The 22,265-nt window shown below is 34.1% G+C and overlaps 2 protein-coding genes across 2 annotated transcripts in view; one reads left to right on the forward strand and one right to left on the reverse strand.

Moving 5' to 3' along the window:
• The window catches only part of LOTGIDRAFT_128007 (hypothetical protein), a gene marked incomplete at both ends in the record, with an annotated part of 33,184 nt that extends 28,182 nt beyond the window's left edge, over window positions 1-5,002 (forward strand). The window contains 2 exons of the mRNA XM_009064088.1: window positions 3,895-4,040; window positions 4,688-5,002. Of these exons, the coding sequence (XP_009062336.1) occupies window positions 3,895-4,040; window positions 4,688-5,002 (461 nt within the window). The remainder of the gene's footprint in view (window positions 1-3,894; window positions 4,041-4,687) is intronic.
• Window positions 5,003-18,729: 13,727 nt separating this feature from the next.
• Window positions 18,730-20,130, reverse strand: LOTGIDRAFT_128212 (hypothetical protein; the record flags this gene model as incomplete). The annotated part of the gene is made up of 3 exons (XM_009064089.1): window positions 18,730-19,164; window positions 19,598-19,780; window positions 20,062-20,130. Coding segments are annotated over 3 exons (687 nt in total), but the record flags the coding sequence as incomplete, so codon positions are not given.
• Between the last annotated feature and the right edge of the window lie 2,135 nt (window positions 20,131-22,265).

The following is a 22,265-nucleotide window of genomic DNA, read 5'->3' on the forward strand; positions in this document are numbered from 1 at the left end:
TTTTCTTCCTTACGACAGTTGTTCCGGCTTTCACGTACAGAAGGCAATCTAACGGGTGTACTAATTGTTAATTAAGCATTTGATCTAGTTTTCGTGTTTGGTTTTATAATGACTCGATATAATTTGTTGAAATTTTGTTTGACCTCCTAAAACAACACAATACCCTTTAAAGAGGGGGATACCAACTTAAAGAATTATAGAACGTGTAAATACTAGCGTGATAGGTGTCATATTATTCCCTTCTCAATCTGATTATATCATTACAATAGTTACACACAATACTCTACTGGGTCAATTGTTAAACCTAAATATCCATTCATTGTCTGTCAAACTACAACAATCTAACATTCTGTTTCTCAGGGAATCTGTTAATAATGTCACAGTGTAGAGGAACAAAATAGAAACGTCAAACCATTCATCATATAGATTATCTAGAACGATTGTCTCGGCATGGATTGTATATAATAATAATAATAATATTTATTGAAGATATTAGGTACCTAGCTGTCAAAGAATAAAAACTATAAAATGATATATAACACTAGAAAGACGTAGAGGGTGTTTAGCAAAATAGACAATAAAAAATCTACTAAACATTTAAAATTTTTTAACTTTAACTGAATCAATGATAATTCAAACGACTGTAGCCTCATAAATTAGGATGACCCACAAAAATATCGGCCCTAAAATAAGTTTATTATCATGCGTTTCTTACAATAAAATCTGGTAAAGGATTATATAAATAATATCCACGAATCCAAACTATCCGTCAAAATCTCTTTATTTCTGTTCTAAATAAATATCCAAGTGAACTAGGAAAATTGCCAAATAACCGTTGAATTTATTCAGATACACTTCAAAATGTTTTAATTCACAAATATTCAAAATTTCTTTGCCTCCGACGAGTTATTCCCAGTGCCCCCACCCTCCCTAACAAAAACACTTTAGAGCCCTTGACTGTCAGTATACTATGACCCTATACCAGAATTATTCAAGGCCATACAACATGAGTCATACAATCTGTTTTTAATCCAAAACACTAAAAATTGTGTTTAATTATTTACCCTGATAACTTTTATTCAACAAAATATGTGGAACGAATCGTAAATTAACGTTCGGTTACATTTCACTTTTAGTCGAGTTTCCGAACGCCATTATTCTACTCCGGGATTTAAAAGCTTCACATCTTGTAGTCTCTGTTAACAAGTTACGGCTGATTAACGATTTTCAGCCTCACTGAGTAACTAAATGATGTTTTGTCGCGCGATTATCATTCCCGTCCCGACTTCAGTCAAATAAAAAACAACAACGGAACTTCTGAAATGACACGAAATAGATTTACTGTTGTCCAGCTTGTGGATGGGCGCCGAAAACAGACCATACCATGCAGTGTGCAACGAGGAGAATTATTTGTCTATATTTTCTTGTTTCACATCTGTCGAGAAATCTGAAAGAAATCGGGGCCTTTATTTATCTTATCTCACTGCCAATCTATGTCATAAAAATCTCTACAAACAGATTAAAATATCGTCCAAAGTATGGCCAAATAGAGAGTAAGAGTTGTTTGGTAGTGGTCTCCTCCAAAGAGAAGTACCATCAGGTGTTTCGAAAAGAGTAAACATGATCTGCTATGCACTCGACACCCACTACTATATCTACAAGCAAGACAATTCCATTCATTAAAATCTCGTCCAAAATATGGCTAAATCGAGAGTAAGAGTTGTTTAGTCCAAAGAGAAGTACCATCAGGTGTTTCTAAAAGAGTAAGCATGCTCTGCTTCACGTCCCTCCACCACTATACAGATCAACATCATGAGATACAATCAGATCAATGTTTAACTGCGTCAATTAGTAATATAAGTCAATAGGCGCGAGTTACTTCGTCCGAGAATGCGTCATAAGGTACCATAGGGTTCGAATTCCTGGTCAGGTTCATCATTTGAATTTGAATACAAACTGTCAGAAACTACCAAGTTACCATGGCAATTGATCAATAACAAAGGATGTTTAAGATTTCGAAATTGACCTTAAGAATTGACCTATGCTGGTGACCTCGGACGTGGACAAACTGTTTAAAATCCTGCATTCTACTTCTCACCGATATTTTATACTGATTTTTTGTGGAATGTTTCGCACATTCGAAAAACTTGTTAATCACGTTTTGAAACATAACACGGTTTGACCGAACCTTATATCTTGAATGCTACACAGAACAATCGGCATACAATAGCTATGATATGATGAAAATAACACTACAGTTGATCAAAGTTCTCCATTGGAATTTAAACCTGGTGTTATTACGATGGTTCTTGATATATTATTATCATAAACAGCAACGTTCGTAACTTGCGATCCTGACAAATAAGTGAATATCTGCCAGGACTGGATTGAGTCAGTAACTGGTGTTTAAATTAAATCAAGATTCCACTTGCTCATAAACAACAGTCAACATGCTATAGAATGTCAGGAACCACCTGATGATATTTTGTTGTAATTATCTTGCCCAACCTTTTCATCTCCAAGTCTCTTCGCCTAGGACGTCTAACCTATTTTTGTACTTCAAACCTACGGTCTGCACTGGTACCCGTATATACTCTACTATACTCTACAGTCGTTAGTGAATTTAAACAGCCACAGCCCCATGTCACTTGTCACGTCCCCAGCTCCCCCGCCCACCCAAAACCCCACCCCTCCTGTCCATAGGGCGAATTGTTACTAGTATATCTCCTCTAGCCTGTAGTAAATTATGGAAAAGAGTTATGACAGACGCTGCAGTGTGCACTCGACTAATAAGGACTGCACGTGAAGCGCAAAATTACACGTCAGTTTTTTTTTCTCTTCTTTATTAATCATAAAATTCATTTTGTCGCTTCACGCCGATATATTGTCAGTTCATTTTCTTTCACTCAAATTAGTTTCCAAATGTGAAACAAATTGAAACGGTTGGATGGCTTTGTGCTTCGCCTTCGTAAAAAATTAATGCTCTTCTAACTTCTAAATGTCGAATATATTTCATAAATAGCCGAGCGCAAGGTTTTAGAAATGGCATTATTAAAGCAAATCGAAGGCTGACATTTCCAAACGATATTTTTAAAGTTTTTAATATATTTTTTTATCGTCATTAGAGTTTTTATTCTGTTGGAAAGGGCATTGGAGTTAACAGAAAATGTTATTAACGCCTTCTAAAATAAGCCATGTTTTGTTTTATTTTTGTTATTTGGAAGGGAAGGTAAACGACAACCTGTGATGATGTATATTCTAGAAGTATTTTTGCGTTTTTTTTGGCGTTAGAATAGTTAGTTACTTTCTAGAATATTACTAGTAGTGACGGCACACAGTGTAAAAATACTATATAGAAAATATCCTAAAGTTAAAATAGTTTAATTCAGTTTTGGAAATACTCAGAAATTACGACATTAAATTCCATATATTTATATTTTAAATATTGCGTCTCTTGAACAAACAAACTTATGATAGATTTTGTAGCCTCGCCTGAATTTACCCTTCAACGAAGTCCAACAAATCTCTGGTCCTACCAGTTCTCCACACGACGTATATTTGTCCAACTACTTTTAACTATACTCAAATCAGGAAAATTGAGTTGAAATACAACCATCGTTACCTTCGTATCGTTACATCCCAATCTCTTTAATATTTCGACTACAAATTCTGCCGACAATATTTTTCTGTTTTAATTTCCAGAACACTGAGGATGTAAAACATCATCTGAATTCATTCATACAATGAATTATTATTATGATTATTATATATTTTCTAGTTTTAATTCATTCCTACAATCAATTTGTAACAATATTATTCTGTATTTTGTTTATGAGCCCACAAGGTGCAGAAAAGTAGGACGTAAAACTCCATTCATTTGATTTATATTTCCAGGTTTCAATGTAAACCATCTAGATATAGCACCCCGGTATGCTAGTATTTTAATGGGTCTATCTAACAGTGTCGGTACCCTGTCAGGAATGTTATGTCCTATCGTAGTACAGAGAATTACCAAAGGACAAGAGCGAGATTTTGAAACGGTAAGAATTGATATGGTCTTCTTGTATATAGTCATCTTTACAATGTCAAGCTATTACAAACTTCATCTTCACAATGTCAAGCTATTACATACTTCATCTTCACAATGTCAAGCTATTACAAACTTCATCTTCACAATGTCAAGCTATTACAAACTTCATCTTCACAATTTCAAGCTATTACAAACTTCATCTTCACAATGTCAAGCTATTACAAACTTCATCTTCACAATGTCAAGCTATTACAAACTTCATCTTTACAATGTCAAGCTATTACAAACTACATCTTCACAATGTCAAGCTATTACAAACTTCATCTTCACAATGTCAAGCTATTACAAACTTCATCTTCGCAATGTCAAGCTATTACAAACTTCATTTTTACAATGTCAAGCTATTACAAACTACATCTTCACAATGTCAAACTATTACAAGCTTCGTCTAATACCTTGACTGCAACAACTCCCATTCTTGTATCATCTTCACAATGTCAAGCTATTTCTTACTTCGTCTTTAACCTTGACTGCAAAAGCCACTTTATTTGTTTCTTTTACGATAAAAAGTGATTGACTAAAAAGTCCTCGCTCGTGCGTTGTTGATGCTTAACAGAATGTTGCATTTAGACTTAATTTAATTTATTATTTTTTCAGGCAACCAGAGAATGGGAGTACGTCTTTCTTATTGCTAGTATGATTCATTTTGCTGGTGTTATATTCTACGCTATATTCGCCTCGGGTGAGAAACAACCCTGGGCAGACCCACCCTCGGAGGAAGAATGGCGACCAGAGCATTCATTGAAACCTAATACAAATAATTTCACCTATAAAAAATACGGCTCGACCCAGAACGAATCAATCGACTATAATACATCGCCCAATCAATCACCAGTTTATGAAACAAGAGAAGAATTTGTGCAGAAGGAAAGTAAAGACAGTTATATGAGAGATGGGGGTGGGGATTTTTGAGATTATTTCACCAAGTTAGATTAATTATAGAAAATTGTTGTCAATTATTTGTTAAAATTTAATATTTATTGAAGCGTTTACACGACACTTTTAATTCGATTTGAAATTTACATTAATTAATTATCAAAGATTAGAATAAGACTACAATTATGTTTCTTTTTTCTTATATTTTTCTTCTCCATTGTAATCTAACATGTTTTCTACAGCAGTTGCGTTCTAATGATATTATTTTCAACCAATCAAAGCGTTGTATGTAAGACCCGTTACTTAATAATATTGACGAATTGTGGTATAGACTTACCTGATTTCTAGAATGTACAATTCCTTATTAACTTATATAATAAAATAGATTGTTATGTACGATTCCTTCATTTTATATCTGACAATATGTGATGAAAATTAATATAAGTTGATGATAGTCGGCTCTAATTCGGATTAGTTTAGTGTCGTGTAAACGTGCCATATCTCTGATCTCATTAAACGATTCATTGTCAAATCATCTTACAATTTGTTACAATCTATTACAATCTATTATATATATCTTTCCACACTTTCTCAATGTCGATCAATTCTATTTTGATTGGTTCAAATTTGGTTTTGAAATGATCAGTGATTGGTCGAATTCTGATTTTGAATGTTCTGTGATTGGTCGAATTCTGTTTTTTGAAATGTTCTGTGATTGGTCGAATTCTGTTTTTGACTTTTGTTGGTGACTCCATTTCCCATCTATAGATAGCGTGTATACACAATTACATTAAAAGTTGTCATTAATTATACTATCGACTCTAAAAACATTATTAAAATTGGTTAGACAATAGTAGTCAATTTTTTAAAAAATAAATATTCCAGAACATCTCGCATATATTATCTTAAAATGATATTTAAATATGAACACTTTCATAGATATACTACTCCTTCCTTTAATTTTAGCCGAAAAATATATTTATAGCAAAAATTAAAGAAAGGAGTAGTATATCTATAATAGTTTTTAATTGATTTAATCTGACATATTGTAAGGAAATCTTTTATGTAACACGGTATTTGATTGGTTGAAAATTAAATGACCGAGAACCTGAGATGATACTTTCGTAAGATCATGGATGAAAGTGAAATCACCAACAGAAGAACACTCAATGAAACATTCTGGTTTGAATTTTCAATGGAATTGGATACAATGTTACCCATCAACGAAATAGAATATTTCTATCTAGACATAAAATTGCCAGAAACCTACTGACACCGCATAGTCCTACAGAACTCTCGTAGTCCTTACAGTTATTAATAACTAATCTGACGGGGGTAAAGTGACCACGTGTATTGATTTTAGTACCAATGAGTGACCAGTACTCCTGTTTTCAGATAGCCCAAAACTAGGATCGGGATTTTGAAGAAATATCCAAATTCATTTGATTATGAGAAAGGCCTTTATTGCTGGCTCATATTCGTTCCTTTTGTAACTGTCTAATTTATGGCTTAAAAGTCGTACGGTAGTGTGTCGAAGGTTTCAGACTAGGAATTGTTGTACCTGTGTATCAAGCTATAAGGGGAGGGGGTTTCGGACTAAGTATTAGAGTACCGTACTATCAAGGTATAAGGAGAGAGGGTAATGACTCTGATTATATTGACCTTGCTAGCGAGTCTGTCCCTGAATAAACACTCGAAACGAACGCAGCATGATAGAGAAAGAATAGAGTAATGTGTTTAGAGTGAATTGGTATTTCTATTGAATTTATTGTAACGATATCAGATTGGTGTAAGATTGAATTACAGCTACCTATTGACTATCATTATACTGTCTCAGTCTATAGAAACTTCTCTAAACTCAGCCTGATAAATATAATTTGTCAATGTACAATTCACCAGCAAATACGATTATCATGACGAATGCTTCGTTTCCCTAATTCAATTTTCCTACCGCTGTTTTTATAATCAAACTTTTGTACATAACCAGGGGGTCACGTGACCTACAGTGTTGCAGACGTAACGGATTAAGAGCGGGAAAGTAATATCACATCTGGCTATTCTCATTTGTCCATATTGAGGAGAAAATAAAAATGGTACATGTAGCAGAAATGATTTAATTTTCTGTTTGAAATATCCAAAACAAATTAGTTACGGCCTGCGTAAAGATGCTCTCACATCGATTACCAATTGGGTATGGTTGCGAATTAAAAGTGGTCATTAGTTTCGAACGCAACTCACAACTCAGTTGCATGAAAGTTGCGTTCGAAGCTTATAACCACTATTCGTATTCGCAACCATACTCAACTAGTAATCGCTTTGGTGTGAGAGTACCTTTAAGTATTGCCAGCATTCAATCCATTTGCCATTTTGTAAAATCATTGTCGATGAGTTCGAAATTTAAATAAAAACTCCAAAACGAGCGGGAGAATGATATAAAAGTACTGAAGACATTTTCTCTATTTATTTCCATTTGTTTTATGTCTGAAACAACTTGGAAATAAAAGCAAGGATAATTTTAATTCTAATCACATTTGTTCTGATCTGATGCGCTAATGTTGTGTCTGGTATAGTTTGGTAGATTTACAGACGGTTGTTTAATTTCTACTGACTGAGGATGTTTAGTATACAGGGTCGAATGTACTGAAATATAGACACGAGGTTTTAGGACATTATGAAAAGGTAGCTGGGGTTGCATGGTTACTTGCAGTTTAAAATACTATACAGGGTCGAATTTATTCCAATAATGAATATCAACATAAAATTATTAGCTATGTGAACATTGTAAACAGGAAGCTTGGTTTTATGAACTCTAAATGATAAAGAGAGAACAAAAAGTCTGAAATAAAAACAAAGTTGTATAATAATATTTTCTTTTATCTTTGAATTTTGATGTACAATGTAGGCCTACTATAATAAATTCAATTGAATCAAAAAACACTGTTTTTAAATATTGGCGTGTGAAATAAAAGTGAATTTGTCCAGAAATGTTTTTATTCCATTTCTTTAGAGTTCGAAATTCGATGTTAAGTTATCCGAAAGGGAGGCTTCAGCTGTTCGTGTTCTCGTTGAAATATTTTAAAATTATCTAATAATTAATTTGATGAGGTATAGGTATTATATTACTGTAAATATTGTTACATTACCATTGTATATAGTTCACGCCATAGTCATTGGGCTCGATAACCAGCAATTTCTGCCAAATTATCAGAAACAACCATTCCTCAATTATTCCACACCGCTTTATTTTGGAGGATTTGGTTGATTAAGCCCAATATTTGTAAAATAGTCATTATATAGCCATATATATTCCATGTTGATATTGTTAATGTTCAAATTATAAAAATAAACAAATTAGTATATAAGAAATTATTATTATTATTATTATTATTATTATTATTATTATTAATGTAATATTCAACCCGATCTGAAATCTGTTGTATGGTTGCCTGGTAAACCAAATAAAATCATGTATTATTATTCGCTAATGTAGAGTTTTATAAATATAACTCAATTTCATTACCCCTATAAGATACAGAATAGAAAGCTTATTAGAAAAAAAACTCCTTTTTATTCAGATGTTGTAGATCCGTCACTGTGATAGTAAGACAATGTTATTGAACGCTTTTGATAATAATTTATGTTTCAATATAGGGGCTGAGACTGGGAGACGGTCCCTACCTTCAACACAGCCATACTGCTATCCTCCTTTCTGTCCATTTCAGTTTTTTAGTTTTACTTCACAAAAATGTTTAACGTGGGGTAATAAATACAAAACCGTCGAATGTTCATTTCTTTTGTCATGTTGAAATTTGACTTTTGAATTTCTGAAATGTATACCAAGATACGAAACTAAGACCTTTCGGTTATCTGCTTATATTTGTCCGGTTATTCCATATAAGAATTTTGTTGACCCCCTCCCCCTTTCCCGAACCCTTTCAACAGTTCTCGGCTAGCCTACCCCTCTACCCAGCCTTCGTCCCTGTAATATCATTAATTATATCTATTACTGTAATTAATATTATAACGGTGTTGTTGAATGTATCTATTAGTTAATGTAATTGTTATGAGTCTTGATGAAGCTGCAATAAACAACTTTTCTTATCTCAGTCTATCTTTATTGTCGCTCGTCGTTAATATTATCATAACGATGCATACAGATAGATAGATAACGGGACACTGATAGCATCGAATTGCATCATTTTCAGTCAGATATCACTATAGAACATACCTTTGGTTATATAATATTGAGAAGAATATGGATATTTTGGTGCATTATGTGTCTTATGTACGACCAAGCCCCACTTCGCACTATATTATGTTTTAGTTAAAAATGGGTTCCCTTATTTTATGAAAATGGTAATACTTATATGAATAGAAAGTAGAGATGGTCTATTGAATCGGAAAAATACCAGTTTGTCTCACATGTCCATAATTAATTCATTCATAATTAACTAAATTAGAAGAGAATTACCAGCAGAACTCCAATGAGTGACCGATCAAGAGAGATCAAAAAAGTCTTTTTTTGTTTATCCAGACTGTACATACATGGACATTTATGATTGGTTAAAACTCTTAATTATATGCAATAAGATTTATAATGATATGATTAAGAATACATGGTAATTCATTAGAAACATCAATTAATGAAATAGTTTGCTTAATTTGACACTAAAAAATTAGGAAATCCATCTGTAAGCCGATATCATATTTATATTTCTATTGTGTCGAATTCAGTTTGCCTTGAAGTTACGGCACTTTACTTACCGTGAAAAACTCAACGACCCCCACCCACCTCAATTGAATTTCTTGTCTTGTCAAGGATCTATATTTCTGAATGAAAAATATCTGACACAAATCTCCTACTGGAAAGGATATACCGCCCTTCAAGTTTGATGCGCATCTATTTGGAAAGTTTATGGTAAACCATTTACGGACAATGTGACACTAACACACAGTCAGGACGTCTTTGGTAGATGAAATAATGGAATAAATCGCCTGTTTGATCGGCTAATTATTTCATCCGCTTTATATCTACTTATGGAAAGGAAACCTCCTATAAAACGATATACCAACTCAACAGGTTTTGTAATCAAGTATAAATGAAACGGTACCATCGCCTACGCTCCACTTGATAAGCATTACTGTCAGAATTAAAGGGGCTAGCCCTCACAACAAAAACCATTTATATATCTTATACAGTTCTATAAAGTCAATAAATCCAAAATATAAATTAAACTCAAACGCAAACGCATGCAAAATCTGTAAAACTGCAATCTCGATTGTACTTCAACAGTCTGTTTCTACTGACGTTATTTTTAACCAATCAAAGCGTGTCATGTAGGACCTATTTCGTGAAAATGATGACGTACTGAAAGTGGAGCAAAATGCCAGATTTGCTTTCTGACAGTTCTTCGAAAATTGGAGACAAAAATAGCAGAAAAAGTAAACAAAATTGTTATCTAATTATCTAATAAGATTCTCATACAACCTGACAAAGTTGCAAGCGGTTGCAGTTCGGTTTAGTTTAATTGGACTTTATTGAGCATACTTAGACCATTCATAGAGATACAGATTCACACGAACACACATACAACTTCCGGTTGATAACTTTTGATCAATAAAATTACACTTATTACTGGCAGAATAGCAAACATAAAATATTTACTGGTAGAAAGCGGAAGTAAAACAGAAGGTCTACTTATCACCTATATACTGGACCTGTCAACATTATCACGTGCAATTTAACACTGTAAAATGTGTTTCTGTCGACTTTTTCTGCTTTGTTTTCAACAATATTTCACCTGTAGCCTTTTTATTTGGTAAATTGAAAATTAAAGGCTTTATACACTAAATCCCACACGATACACCGGCCTCCGACATGACATATCGAAACAAGACGAAAAATCACGAACATTTCATTTAGAATGATGTTAAATATTAAGGTCTTTAAAGCGAAGCAGCTAATGCGTAGCAAGAAGCGAAGTTTCGCCTGTGCTGTAGGCTACCTTCACAAGTTTATTTTCAAGCAAGGCGAAGGAGTAAGAGTATGGATGTGTAGCGAATCAGGGCTATGTTTAGCTTCTTTATCTTCGCTCCACTCTGTTGAAATTCGTCTTCTACCCTGACTGCAATTGTTTTGGATCGTGCAGCCAATCATATCACTCGACAGATAGACTGTCATTTATATCGCTTATTGTTAACAGATTTTTGTAAGGGCTTTGATTGGCTATATTCAATAACGTACAATAATACCAAATCGCTGCATACAAACTTTCGTGATACAAGAAGGCGACTTTTGCAGTCAAGGTATAATAAGAAGTCTGTAATAATAGCTTGATATTGTGAAAATGGGTCAAGCTAGAATCTGGTTGCTTGGAAGAATAGAACTTTCATTTAGTTTTTCGGAATTATTTTCCTACTTTCGTTTTCTCAATAACCAAGCGGGACTCTCCCTGGACTATAACAACTTAAAGCGATGAAGTTTAATGAATGAAACAGAGAAATGACAGAAAGCCTCTGTTTGATATAGAATTATTGTCAAGTTAAACCTTCTATATCAATCATTATAGAGTCAGGGGAATCCCCTTTCTAATTCATCTTTTCTATCACTCTCTGATTGCAATTTTATCTGATCTTGTGCTTTTTAAACTTGATCGTTTTCTTTCCATCTTTTAGATTAAAAACATTGACCAGTTTTTCTACATGATAAAACATTTAAAAAGAAATTGTCATAGATGTTCATAGAAAACACGAAAACCTTTCTTGCTACGTTTTAAAAGTACTCGGTTTGAGATGAAAAGTGAACAACACTTTTGCTGGTTTGACCCGATATCTTGAAATACGTTGACACTATTTGACTAAGATTCTAATCTTTATGATTTTAATTATTTCTCCGCCATTATCCTGGCCAGGTTTATGATCCTGTGACTGAAGTACATGTGAAGAACAATTTAATCTAATCAGATCTCTCTTGAATCTCTCCTATCAAGTCTGTGAGATGGTTTGGTTGACAATATTCCAGGCCCGGGGGACCTCCCAGCCTCATCATCGACATGTTTATGCGATTATTTTCATTAAAGTGTCCATGTAGCTCGAGTCGATAAACATGGTAGAGTTTCAGCAATCTAAATTGATACCACAAGTACCCTTACTGTCTGATTACGATGATTTATTGCTCGTGGTAGAAAGGGGAACGGTTTCTAAACATCAACATCATTATTTCAGAAACATTCGTTCAATATCTACTTCAATCAGAATCCATTAATATCTTACATTTACTCCTTTACCAAAATATCAAAAACAAAACAAAAAAACACATCGCCATGTTTTACTAACAGGGTACTAGGGAATTCTCTTAAAATGCTAACTTTCTTGTTTATTGGCGAGAACTCCATGTGATTTAACATATGAAAATAATACCCATCATCCAACCAAAACGTTATCTTGTTCTGTTCTCGATTGTCACACCATTAGATAGCTGCAAAACAAAATATTTCCGAAAACCGTTTCCTAAAACAGATAACCAAACATGGCAAAACATTAATAGAAACAGAAAGCCCAGCCTTTAAAGATGGGTTCCCTTATTTTCATTAATGAAAATGAAAATGCTAATACTTATATGAATAGAAAGTTGAGATGTTCTAATGAGTTGGAAAATACCAGTTTGTCTCACATGTCCATAATTAATTCATAATTAGCTAAATTAGAAGAGAATTACCAGCAGAATTCCAATGAGTGACCGATCAAGAAAGGTCAAAAAGTAGTTTTGGTTTATACATGGACATTTATGACTGGTTAAAACTCTTAATTATATGTAATAAGAACATAATGATATGATTAAGAATACATGATAATTCATTAGAAACACCAATTAATCAAATAGTTTGCTTTATTTGACACTAAAAAAACAAGGAAACCCCATCTTTAAACTTACATCATAAAAACTGTAAATTGTGGATTTAAAAATGTAAACAACAATTTCCTTGTTGATATTCCTGACCTGACTTGACCTGATTTCTTCTTGTCGATTCCTAATTATCAGGTACCAACATTTAAACTAATTACAGCTTATACAATTAAATACTTGTTAATTTCTACTAGAGTTACTTTTAATATTACTTTTTAAATAACGATTCATTTTGTCGTGTCAGTATCTCACAAAACTGTGATTTTAATTAGTGGCTGTGCCAGTGGGTGCACAGGAGAGGGGTGGGGATCAGCCCCCTTGGCAATGGGTTTGCACCTCCAATTGTACCCACAAATTTAAATATACGAATTTGATAATTGTTTTCCCATAAATGCCCCAGAATGTACCAAATCAACTCAATTTTTTGCTTGCGGCAATGACACCTCCACAGAGTAGCCACAATTTGAAATCAAACTCATTCATCACGTTCATGTATTCACCCTTCCGTGTAGTTTGTGTTTTTAGATATATTTTCTAATATGTTAATTATAATATGTAAAAATACCAACGATTGAATTTTGATGAAAAGAAAACAACAATACATTAAGAAAATTGCACCTTCTATATTTGATTTAAATTGACGTCACGTTTCTTCAATCGATTTTAATTTGATAATGGGTTTTGATTATAAAATTTGAATTGTAAATAGTGAAGTATTCTGATAGTTTATTCTGAGATACCGACATGGCTTATTTACCTCAACAAACACACCGTCTATTTGATTAAACTGTTTTAAAACGATCAATAATTAGATATTACTTCATTCTTTTGAAGTGAAAAGACCGTGATTTGAAGTCAAGATAAAGTTTAATCAACTAATGGACAGTGTAATACTATGAAGGGGTCTTTGACGTGAGTTTAGAATAAGTTTATTCTTTAAAACGAGATTGTAATTTACTAAAAACCTTTCCAGTTGACGGGTAGCAAAGTTCATTGCTGTTGTTTAAAACCTGTTCATTTTAATTTGATTGCCTGTCCGTGAAGCTATTAGCCTGTAATTGTCCTTCGTTGCACACTCCATCGGGTTGCCAGTTATCAGTAGCCTACATTTGCGAAGAAGAGTCGGACGTATCATTTTATTTTGTTTCTTTTTTCAATCATTTTAATGAAATTGCTCGTGCTGGGAGGGGGAAGGCATACCCACCACTGAATTGTATTTAGTAGCCCTATATTTAGAAAGTTTAAGGAAGGGCTGCTCTATGTGGTTATTACTCGGTAGAATGATGAATGAGAATTTTATCGTTTCAAACTCTGATTGTTTTTTGATAGATTTTCTCTCTCTTTATTCCGATTGTACAATCAGTCGGTTGGTGAAATATACCCCAATGCCTTTCTAGGATTCGCCTTTGGTGAGGTAAATCTGAGTCATTAAAAATGAGACTTGAAGCCCCCCCTCCCTCCTTTTTGGTGAGGGAGTATCCGTCGCATCTGAATTTTAAAAAAGGTACGAATATTCCAAACGAAAACCAATATATTTTTGATAATATCTCGGCTCTCAATAGATTGTGATATAAAATAAATCTGGCGAATCACACGTACCGTAATTAACAATTAATGTGGTCTGTTAATTACCTAACATTAATAATGAAAACTTGTAGTTCGCACCAAATTATCTGAAGATTGCGTGAGGAAATTCTATTGTTCTCTCAGATCAACTCAATCTTTCATCATCAGTAATTTCTCCTGTCACGACCCTCTCTTATTTACTCGCTCAATCTGCTGACTCAAACTTTTTTCTTGCTAAAAAACAGACAGCATTGGCATCAGTGACGTTTCTCCTGTGGGGTTGGGGTGGGTATTGGGGGTAGGGTAAACAAGAGGTTGGCCCGTCTTTGCCATTCAGAATAGTACAATTATACGATTTCAGATGAGTTCCGCTCAATAGAGTCATACTGACCCCGTTCAAGTAGATTGAAATGAATCAGTTTATTTGTTTTTGTTTATTCGAACAATGACCTAATGACCAGAGAAGTAAAATACAGGTTTGTTAATTTGATTAATAACTTTGAATAATAACAGAAGGAAGAGGTAAGTACAGGTATAATAGACTACTCGGTGGATTGATGAGAAATATTTGGAGAAAAGTCTATTTTGGCCCGAATTTAATCAATTTGGAAAAGTCAGGGGATGAGCAAACATCGTTAACGCTGGTCTTGAGCAGGATAAATCCTACCTCTCCCTCCATAGAAATATAAGAACATGAAATGGAGTAGGGTAGGGTAACCAGCTCGCAGCACTGATCTATGACCAGCGGTGTTTTTTTTTCATTCATTCATTATATTGACCATGTCCGTGTGTATTGGACCATGGCCCGTGTAAAATAAAGACTTTATCATTATTATTATTACCACCTAGATACCACAAGAAGACTGGAGAATATAATACAGCTTTTAATTAGTTTCAATACGTGTGTTATAGTAGGGGAGATCACTCTAATTTTATGAGATGTTGTTTTTTGTGGTCTGGATTGACCATATCATCGTCAGTATTTCTTTCTGTACTTCTCTTGAGTGGACATAATTCTGAGATATTTTTTGACAGATTTTATTTTACAGACTCTTACAAAATTTAGATATGAAACGAAAAAATGTTAAAAAAGATAAAGAAGCAATTTTAAAAGATCTGTACAATCAACATGCCAAAGTTATCGAACTGGGGCCTTACAAAATGTACATTACACCAAATTCATCACTACTACAAGGAGCAGTGGGGTGGCATAGTAGGCAAGAAGTTGGATAATTCTAGGCGACGAACTGAAAAAAGTTCCAATACAACACCTAGGAAAATTAAAACGTTGCGTTGACGTCTCGGCTGCAGTCATAGTCTACAAGAAAACATAAGCATATACACTTAAATAAATTAATATATTATAAAAACACGGACACACCTCTATATTATATTATAATGATATGAACAATTTACTGGGCTATAAAACAGAAGCTTAGGCTAGACGTTTTCCAGGCGTACGGACTAGCCATGCTTTCGGTGTCCTAATTCACCGTCACGGTTTCTAAATCAGGACGACTAACCGTTGTCTACGCCCCTGTACAAACAATACTATAAATTAAACAAACTAAGTTCTACACTCTAATCAAAACAAGACTCATGTTTTGTTTCGTTTCTTGTCTTCTAATGGGAAATTAATTCCGTACAATATTAAACTTAAGAATTTACAAAACGAAATATGGAACCTGTATTTGAATCAGATGAAAGACTTGCTAAACAAAACACGAAAACACGATAGATTTTTGTTAATAAAGAAAATAATCTGAAAGTTAACTAAATGAAAGAACGAGTAGATTATAAATATTTTAAAATCAGAAACGAAAAACAGAATTATTAGGAAAAACCGACAATAAATGATGAAAAAACAAACAGGACCTATAAACAGACTTCCAACTTCACAACAAATAAAAAAAATTATTTTTCGTGACATTTCGATGTCGTTGTTGTTTTTGGCACAAATTTCAACTAAATCAACTCTAGATATTTCGTTTCGTTTATTTTATGTGGATAACTTCCCTCATTCCGAGTCTTACGACATCTACATCAAAGATGCGTCCACTAATTCGACCAATCAAATAAGCGTAACGCGATCCACTGATTGTTATTGCCACATTTAAAACAGTTTAAGTAATCCACCCAACAAAAAAAAAACCAAACAAACGAAATATCTGGAGGTGGACTTAGATCAGAATGGGACATACTTAGGGAAATGTAACATTCAAAAATTGACAATAGATGTAAAAAATTCATCGAAAAAATATATCAATTTTGTTTCTTTTCTATCAAAAACAGTTGGTATCATTACAACATTTTTCTAGACCTTTTCATTTCATAAATCCTACATCTCCTTCTAAATCTATCTCAACTTATCCCATCAAATCGGCAGTGTAGAGAATAAAAATGATGAAAAATAAAACAGCACATAATCTATCAATGACCAACGACAGAGCCCTCCATTCCTCCCTTGCACCGATATCACGATCCCGCAGACGACCATTGGAAGCCGAGACCAGTGATTGGACAAGACGAATGAGGTGCGCCACCTGTCGTTCAAGAACGCCAGCAGATTCTTCGTCGTGGGGTTGTTCGTCTGTTGGTATCTCCTTAACGTCCATTGTATCGGGTATCTCGGATGTCCAGGGTGATTTGACCAATACCAAATAGTTGAACCCACTAAGGAAGACCTGAAAATACAGAAACAAGAGTTATTTCCCTTGTAATAAGATTTCATGATCTTTTGGATTGATAGACACTGGTGAGTTGCAACATTTAGCACGAAAATGCAATTCCAAAAAATAAGATTACCAAGGAAGACCTTGAAAATACGAAATCAAGAATGGAGTTACTTCCCTTGTTATATGACTTATCATGAATCATCTCGCGTGCACGACATTGAGGTGTTGCAACTGTTTGGACGAATACACTCCAAAACATGAATTGAAGACGAGGTACTGTAATCTGACCTAAACACATCGTAACATCAGTTAATTGTTAAAGAGTTATATAAGACAATGAAATAAATAACATGTCCTCGCCAGGAGTCAAATTAAACAAAACAAAATAAAAAAAAAAATTAAATAAATTAAACTGACCTTCTTCACCAAAGCTGGTAGCGGGCTTCTCTTTCTGTCATTGCTACAGAGCTGTATATTAAATACAGAGATGATGACAGATACCACTATCAGAGCCAGGGTAGAGTTGTAGTAGATCTCTGTAAAATATGATAAACAAAGTTAGAACCTGACCGACTTTTTCATCCAATCAAATTGGGCTCAATTTTATATATAACCTGACGATTCTTGATTTTCTGAATAGAACCACTTAAATTATAATTGTTCAAAGATTGTATGCTAGATTACAGAGCGTCTCATTACCTGAAATATTTCACAGTTACCCCCTTGGGATAATTACAAGCCACCCCCAGGTTGAAAATACCTGAACTACATCATTTGCACAATGTGAAATTAAATTTTCTATTTTTTAAGATTTTTCGGTAAAGCTCGAGATTCTTCTTTTATTATATCCTCTATGTCATATTTATAACCTTTTGAAAAAAACAAAGAATTCTCTCTGATTGACTATAAACGATAAGCTAACGTTCACATAACATCCCAGAAAGCCTGTACTAACGATCTGAACAGTCAAACAATGCTAGGAATCTGATAATAACAGTTTGAAAATAGATTGGTAGCAGCTAATGAATATTTCATATGAAGTTGTATATCAATCATTAAATTAACTTACGAATATCAGTTTGCCAGACGCGTTGAGCTATAGCCAGACTCTGTCCTAAACTAAGATGAATCAAAACTCCTCCAACAAATAACAATCCAGCTGAAATAGATACAGATTGTGAAGTTTCCAGACAACTTTAAACTTTAGACCTGCAGATTTGAAGTAAGTTGCCAAAACTACCACACTCTTACAAAAAACACATCATAATAAATTGGGTTCATCGAATCTTGTTTTAGCCTAATGGTAAATTTAATTATTTTTAAAAATCGTATTTTAACTTGCAGATGTTTTGTATAAGATATTAAAGCTGCCCTGCTCGAACTAAAATAAAATTGATAAATGGTATAAAGTATATACCATAAATACAACTGATGTATTCTTCTAACAATGATCGTACTAATTGTCTATTGACTATTATAGGCTATACGATTCGTACGACAAATTAGACGTCGGTTGAAAGTTTATTTGACCCCCGTTTCTTGATAACCAATTATGTCAAAAGCATTTCGAAAATCCTAGAAGTGTTTATACCAGTATTCAAAATCAAATTATAAGATTACTTACTGAATGTGGCTCTTTCACGAGAGCCAATAGGAATGAGGAACTGTATTGGAACCAAGAAAGCGACTAGTATGATCGGTACTACATCCACGTCTACCAAACAATCCAGACATCTTTCTTTACGTCTGATAGTAAGAGTGAAGGTGAGATCTGGATAAGGCTCGCTACAACATTTATAATACTTCTCATTACGTCTGATGGTAGAATTCACGATCTCCCAGTCGCTATTCTGTGTGAAATCTTCCAAGCTTATGATGCCTTTACCAAAATAGTCTCGAATATCAAGACTGTATCCATCGTAAGCCCAAGATCCCATTTTAAAGCTACAGACCATGAAGACTGCGGCTTTATCCAGTTCACACGGACTTTCAATGGATAGTTTAGGAATATAGGATACCATTCCATTGGAATAAATTACCAGACGAAGTTTCTGTAGTTCCATACTTGATCCGCTACAAAGTAAAAAGATACTAGACTAATGTCCAATGCTTAGTGTTTAAAGAGACAGATGCGCCATTTTAGGGGGGTGATTTGAGTCTTGAATATATGTAAATAGTCTTCAGAAGTACTAGAAAATCTAATGTAGCGATTTGATTGGATTGTGCGCTAATGAATACAGTCAATCAGAGCTCTCGACAGAAAGTCTGTAAAGAATAAGCCATAATGTTTACAGCCTTCCTGACCAGGGCTCTGATTGGCTGTTATCGCTAGCGTACAATCCATCCAATTCAATATCGCTGCATTCCGTGATACAAGAAGGCTATGGCAGTCAAGGTATAATTCAACGTTCGTAATACCTTGACATTGTGAAGATATGTTTACTTCAATTATTACATTAATGGATCGAAGTTATAAAATTGGACTGACGAAGGTGGTGTTTCCTGAACATACCTGTTATACAGAGTGATATCAGGAAGCCAGACTTTATGAGCAGGAAGTCTGAGAGAGGTGGTGTCATTGTATTGTTTGGAATTCCAGGCAAGGCGAGAATCATGCCAATTCATTAATAATCTACCGTCTACTTTGATGAGTTTATTATTCTCATTCTGTGAAGAGAAAGAAAACAAAAAAGATTATGTGATTATTTACATGGATTGTAAAGAGGTTATCTTAACTTTGTAGACGTCTGATTGAATATCAGAATAGTATAAATTAATGCTATCAGTGTCCTTGATATATGAACAAGTTTAGAAATCTCTTTACAATCCCTTTAATATGTCGTCATAAAAAGCAAAAAAAGACAGTTTCCGAATATAAAATCATGTGAAACTCAATGCTTGGAATTCTAATAAATAGGAGAATAGAAATAAAACCTCTGAATACTTACGACGTCTAAAATCTGTGTGATGGTTAATCCAACTTTAATGATGACAGCGCCATCTGTATAAGGTCTAATATCATTTACATAATCTTTTAATAAAACTCCAGCTACTGCTTCAGCAGCATTCTTACTCTCTACTCGACCTGGAATACACGAAGAAACCTGGCTAGTAATATCATCTGAAATATCATCGTGCAATATAGCCCTATCAGTGGCGACGCCAGCCTTCCGAGACTGGGGGTACAAATAGGGAGCAGACTGACTCAATGGGGGACAACTGCTGAGGCTGTATTCAAATTTTGGCTACTCTGTGGTAGTGTTATTGTCGCAAGCCTCTCATAGAGTGTCTTAGACGGTTCTCTCAAGATTATTTTAGAAAAAATGAATTGATTTTGTGCATTCTGACACATATTTTTGGAGAAAAAAGATAGACATTTAGATTTATTGAAAATAATGTGGGGGTACAATTGGGGGTGCAAATCACTTTTCTAGGGGGGCAAATGCCCCCCATGTACTTCTACTGGCGCCGCCACTGCGCCCTATGGATGCTGTTCCATTCATTGACAGCTCCGTATAATAACATCAAAGATATTCTTGTTTTCATTCTGACCATAAAGATATCACTGTCATAACAAGATTCAAGTTTATATTTACAAGGCCTGGTTTTGTTATTCTTTGCCTTCAGAAATATCTGTACCTTAGATATCTTAGCTCGAATGTCTAAATCGGGGGTTTTCAGGCGGGGGCTGGGGTTTGTACCTCCGATTCTATCCCCACTTCATTTCAAACAAATCAGAAAAATATTATTGTTACGTTTTACCTCAAAATATTTGTCAGAATGCACCTAATCAATTCTACTTTTTCCAGAAACCTCTAAAACTTTTCGCGAGAGTATTGTGGCTGTGGGTTTCCACGGAGCCGCCGTATTTTGAATCTGAACCTCGACATTGAGTTCATATCCTATCTCTATTTGTACCCCCAGTTTCGGGAGGCTGGTGCCGCCACTGACTGACATTTGGGAAATGTGTTTGTTGAATGTTTTAAGATATCCCAACAAATGTTGTACACGTGTGAAACAGGTTCCAATGATTAGAATAAAGGTTTGATATGCACCCTGTAACAAGACATATATCACTGGGCGTGTTGGATTTAACATCGACATTTATTAGGAATATTTATAATACGATAGTCTGAAAATCATGTTTAAAAACATTGAGGCAATCACCCGCTCTATTTCATGTCATCACGAAAATAAATAAATCAAATACTAACGATCTGAACCGAAAAATACGGAATAAGTTATTTCGTAATAGCGAAATAACTAATTCGTTAAAACGAAAGTATTTTTTATAAAAGTATGGAAAATTGCGCCCAAGGGGCTCCATAGAAAAACGAGATCCACAATCTAAACAACATATTGGGGAAACATTGGTACTTCATATGAGGAAGTATATCAATTATAAGTGAGTAAGTATTTCATAATGAAAAGTTGTAGCAGGTTTCTAGAAGATATATGACTTTATCTTAAGCTTTCGATTCACTTGTAACTGTTACATATTATTAAACCTGAACTGGAAATGTCAAACGAATACATAATTAAACGATTGCCTATCCTCTTTCAGATGCACGTGCATATCATGTTTTGGCCTATCGTTAAATAAGAAGAGGATCCATGATGATTTGTATATGACACAAACATATTGTCATGACATGGCTTTGTTTTGATATAATGACTTTATCAGTGAGCATAGGAACTCATAGTCTCTGACACTTCCTGTCTTTCACCAAAGCTGTACGTAGACAAAGAAGGACTGGATGACAGAAACTAAGGAACAAGTCGTGATACTCTCAAATTCATTCCATTTTCTAATCAACTACTTTGATGATGGATTTGACACCAGCAATCTGTGCACGTCAACAGCATAAAATAAACCATTGCAAATACAGTAAAGTACTCGCAAAAACATTAAATTCTTTATTTTTATCGTGGCCAGAAAGAAGTTATATATATTGCAGTGAGTTAATGATGTTAAAATGATACCCTCCCACCCTTGGGACAAGTGCCAATAATTCTCTTGATGAACATAGTTTATTATAGTTTCTAGTTTAAAATAGACTGACTCGATCATGTTTTAGGTTTCTGTCTAACTCTCGGTAATTCTATCTCAACATTTCTTAATCTAACATTTTACATACCTAGAGACCAGCTG

This window comes from Lottia gigantea (assembly GCF_000327385.1).
Source record: "Lottia gigantea unplaced genomic scaffold LOTGIsca_60, whole genome shotgun sequence".
In the NCBI taxonomy this organism is placed as follows: Eukaryota; Metazoa; Mollusca; class Gastropoda; family Lottiidae; genus Lottia; species Lottia gigantea.